The 4,690-nt window shown below is 39.6% G+C and overlaps 1 protein-coding gene across 1 annotated transcript; it reads right to left on the bottom strand.

Moving 5' to 3' along the window:
* Positions 1-2,032: 2,032 nt before the first annotated feature.
* LOC143604761 (uncharacterized) lies at positions 2,033-4,304 on the bottom strand. The gene is made up of 3 exons (XM_077081150.1): positions 4,232-4,304; positions 3,197-3,610; positions 2,033-2,316 (listed from the first exon to the last, which is right to left on the bottom strand). Exons 1-3 carry the CDS (start codon positions 4,302-4,304, stop codon positions 2,033-2,035), a joined length of 771 nt encoding a protein of 256 aa, XP_076937265.1.
* Positions 4,305-4,690: the final 386 nt, after the last annotated feature.

Here is a 4,690-nt window from a genome sequence, read left to right as displayed (position 1 = left end):
ACCCACCTCCATATTTCCCACCTGAACCTAACTCAGCAACATCAAACATACCCACCGCCAATGAACCATCCTCACCCCATCAGCCACTCAATGTTGAACCTACTCCCATTAAAGAACCCGTTACAACCTAACAAAACCAACCAGCCCCACCTTCTACAGCTCAGCTCTCTCCAGCCCTCGAAACATACGGAACAGCCCGCTGCCCAACAATCATCCACGACCCACCATTCCAACAACCCACCACCCACAACAGCTCGTTCCCGACCGCCCAACCTCCGACAGAAACCTAAACAACCTGATCGGTATAATCCGGCTGCCTATCTAGCCAAAACCACCTCTTCCTTACCCATTGAGCCAACTAGTTTTACTATTGCCAACAAGTATAATGAATGGCGCCATGCTATGTCCGAAGAGTTGGACGCACTTCACAAAAATGGCACGTGGACCCTTGTGCCACCTGTACCTAATGCTAATATCGTTGACTGCAAGTGGGTTTACAGGTTAAAAACGGATGAAAATGGGAACATTAGCAGGTTTAAAGCCCGGTTAGTTGCAAAGGGATTTCATCAACAACACGGTGTGGACTATCATGAGACGTTCAGTCCAGTTATCAAACCTGCCTCATTTCGGACCATTTTATCATTAGCCGTTACAAACAAATGGTCCCTGTGACAACTGGATATTCAGACTGCCTTTTTGCATGGTGATCTTGAGGAAATCGTATATATGCGCCAACCGCCAGGATTTGTTGATCCTACCAAACCAGATCATATTTGTCTTTTGAACAAATCTTTATACGGTCTCAAGCAGGCTCCCCGTGCCTGGTTTAACAAATTATCAAATGCTCTTCATCAGTTGGGGTTCCATGAGTCAAAGACTGATCCATCACTGTTTATTCTCAATTCACAGGTTCATTGGTGTATCTCCTAGTTTATGTGGATGACATCATCATCACCGGTAACAATGTTGAAACGGTGACCAAGCTCATTACCCGTCTCAATTCTCTCTTTGCTCTTAAAGATTTGGGGCGACTACATTCACAAGAAATCTGATTTAGTTCTTTCCCAACGAAAATATATTGGAGACATTTTACATCGGGCGGGTCTAGCGGATTGCAAGCCTATTTCCACTCCTATGGGCACTTCTCATGTCTTGCTTCCTGGTGATAGTCCACTTTTGGACGATCCTTCTCGGTACAGACAAACTGTTGGCGCTCTCCAGTATGCGACCCTTACCCGTCCCGATATTGCATTTGCAGTTAATCGGGTATGTCAGTTCATGCACGCCCCAATGGAAAACCATTGGGCTGCTGTCAAACGCATTTTACGTTATTTAAAGGGTACAATGAACATGGGTCTTTGGTTCCGTCACAATACAGGCTATCGACTGCAAGCCTTCTCTGACTCTCACTGGACTACTAATGTGCAAGCCTTTTCTGATGCTGACTGGGCTGGTTGTCCAATCGATCGTCGCCCAACGGGGGAATTTGCTATATACTTGGGCTCAAACCTTATCTCTTGGTCTACTCGCAAACAACGAACCGTTTCTCGCTCCTCAACTAAATCTGAGTACAAGGCTATTGCAGACACTGTTGCAGAATTAACTTGGCTAAAGTCTATTCTTCGAGAGCTCGGTTTACACAGTGAAGCACCAACACTTTGGTGTGACAATCTTGGTGCCACGTATCTCACTGCTAATCCGGTGTTTCATGCTCGTACCAAACATATTGAGGTTGATTATAATTTTGTTCGTGAACAGGTTACTCAAGGTCAACTCAATGTCAAATTCATTTCTACTGATGATCAAATAGCCGATATCTTTACGAAGCCCTTGTCGTCTCAAAAGTTTGAGTTTTTGCGATCCAAGTTACAGATCGCGAACCGCCCTGAACTTGCGGGGGAATACTAGACTATGTTGGCTAGATTGGTTTATTATTATTAATTGTTATATTGTAGAGGGTAGCTAAGTGTATTTAGTTACTCTATATATCTGGATGTAATCTCTTCAATATGATATGAACAACAATATCAATCTAATTTGCAGAGCCTGGGTTACCAAATGCTGGTGTACTAGAAGCCCCAAATGCAGGAGTGCTTGGTGCACCAAAAGATGGAGAACTAGAAGCACCAAAAGCCGGAGTGCTTGAACCAATAACCGAGGTACCAAATGCAGAGCCTGTGTTACCAAATGCTGGTGTGCTAGAAGCACTAAAATCAGGTTGTGATTGTTGCTGAAATGAGCTTCCAAATGGAGTTGATTGCGTAGGGGATCCAAAGCCGCCACCACTTGAAGGCTTCGGCCAAACCAAAGATGAACCTGCAAAATGAGGAATTAATGGATAAGATAAGGTCAAATCAAACTGCATAATCTACGGTGCATGAGAATATTACAACCAAAACAAATATGAAACAAACTGATGTGATCAGTCAAGAGACATCCACATCAAGAACCAAAATCACGAACCTTTATGCGATGATAAAAAAACAAGTAAAATCACGAAAGCCTAAGAAAAGTAACTGTTTAAATGGTTGGTAGCCAATTTTTTTTGTTTACTAAGAATGAACTTCAAAAGTGGTTACAAGGGATATTATGCTCTATTGTTACTATATATATGCACAATGTGTCAGACACCCAAAGTTGTTAATGGCGAATAGCGGACAATGGCGATAAGCTACATATACACTACGTAGCGATAGCGATGAAATAGAAGGCGCTATTATATGTTTAGCGATACACTAAAAAAAATTAGAAATATATTATATGTTATATCCACATACAATGTTTTTATACGTATATTCAATAAAAAAACTAAATCCGGCTATTTTTAGGCATATTAATCACTGTATATATTAAATAAGTAAAACCTGAAATCCCGCCATTCATATCGCTAACGTTAGTAATTATATTGCCATTTATATTTTATAGATAGCAAAACCATACTGCTACAGTGCTACGCTAGTCACTATATCACTCTATGAGCTATATTAACAACAGGGCAGACACCAAATGTGAATCACAGCAAGTAATGCCTATAATAGTATAAATACAATGAATCCATAAACAAGAACATCTACACAACATACTTAAGATATTCTTCACACAACCAACATTAATATTAAAGACCAAGTTAAAGCCATAATGAGTGCAACACAGGGAGATTAAACTTAATGTGTCGATAAGTCATAAGTGTACTTACCAGCCAAAGGTGGAGTGTTTGATGCACCAGAAGCTGGTGTGCTAGAAGCTCCAAATGCAGGAGTGCTTGATGCAGCAAAAGGCGGAGTGATAGAAGCACCAAAAGCCGGAGTGCTTGAACCATTAACCGAGGTGCCAAATGCAGAGCATGTGTTACCAAATGCTGGTGTACTAGAAGCATCAAATGCAGGAGTGCTTGATGCAGCAAAAGGCGGAGTACTAGAAGCACCAAAAGCCGGAGTGCTTGAACAATTAACTGAAGTACGAAATGCAGAGCCTGTGTTACCAAATGCTGGTGTGCTAGAAGCACCAAAAGCAGGTTGTGATTGCTGCTGAAGTGAGCTTCCAAGTGGACTTGATTGTGTATCGGATCCAAAGTCACCACTTGCAGGCTTCTGCCAAACAACAGATGAATCTGCAAAATGATATTGATAGGATAAAGAAGGTCAAATCAAACTTCATAATATATAAAGCATAATAATATTACAATCAAAACAAATATGAAACAAACTGATGTGATCAATAGTGACATCCACATCATCAACCAAAAATCAGGAACCTTAATGAGATGATAAAAAAAACAAGTAAAATCAAGAAAGTTTATAAGAAAAGTAACTGTTTAAATGGTGAGTAGCCATTTTTTTTAATTATGAATTTAAGAAGTTGTTACAAGGGATATTATACTCTAGTGTTACTACATGACTAAAAATATGCAAAATGTGTCAGCCATCAAATGTGAATCACACTCAAGTAATACCTATAAAATAGTATAACAATGAATCCATAAACAAGATTTTGAGCCATTGTCAACCAAAATTTACATGCTCAACAAAACCACTACTAGAATGTTTTAAACAAGAAAAACTTGATTACTGGTAGTCTGGTATAACCAATCACACATGTACATCTACACAACATACATTAGACATTTTTTCACATAACCAACATTAATATTAAAGACCAATTTAAAGCCATAATGAGTGCAATACTTGGATACTGAACTTACAAAGTGTCGATAAGTCATAAGTGTGCTTACCAGCAAAAGAAAACGATAAAGCACCAACGACTGGGCTTGATGAAGCTCCAGTCCCAAACACACCAGTCGACATTCTACCAAAATTTAAACCCCCTGTTTGAGACATACTGCCAAATAGTTTAGCAGAAAGCCGGATTGTTTTTTGGATTGCTGTTCTGCCCAAGCTGTTTAAAAAACCAGAATAGTTAAGTTCACAAAGTTGCTGATCATAAATAAATTTACACACACACACACACACACACTTCATAGCGATAATTTCCAAGAATCAGGCATACAATATCCAGCACCACCAAGCATAGATTCAAATATTTAATACAGTCAGCATGATGCAACATGATATTCATGTCAACAAGCATGTTTCAAGTGTTCACATTAAAAATTGATTATGATCACTATCATGGATCTTAAGAAATCAATATGCCATCCTCGTATAATAATATAACACAAGAACATGAAAAA

Source organism: Bidens hawaiensis, unplaced genomic scaffold (assembly GCF_021521415.1).
Source record: "Bidens hawaiensis isolate Kalapana, Puna unplaced genomic scaffold, B.hawaiensis_p1.1 tig00001961_1, whole genome shotgun sequence".
NCBI lineage: Eukaryota > Viridiplantae > Streptophyta > Magnoliopsida > Asterales > Asteraceae > Bidens > Bidens hawaiensis.
The sequence above is the reverse complement of the archived record's forward strand: the minus strand, read 5'-3'. Positions and strand labels throughout refer to the sequence as shown.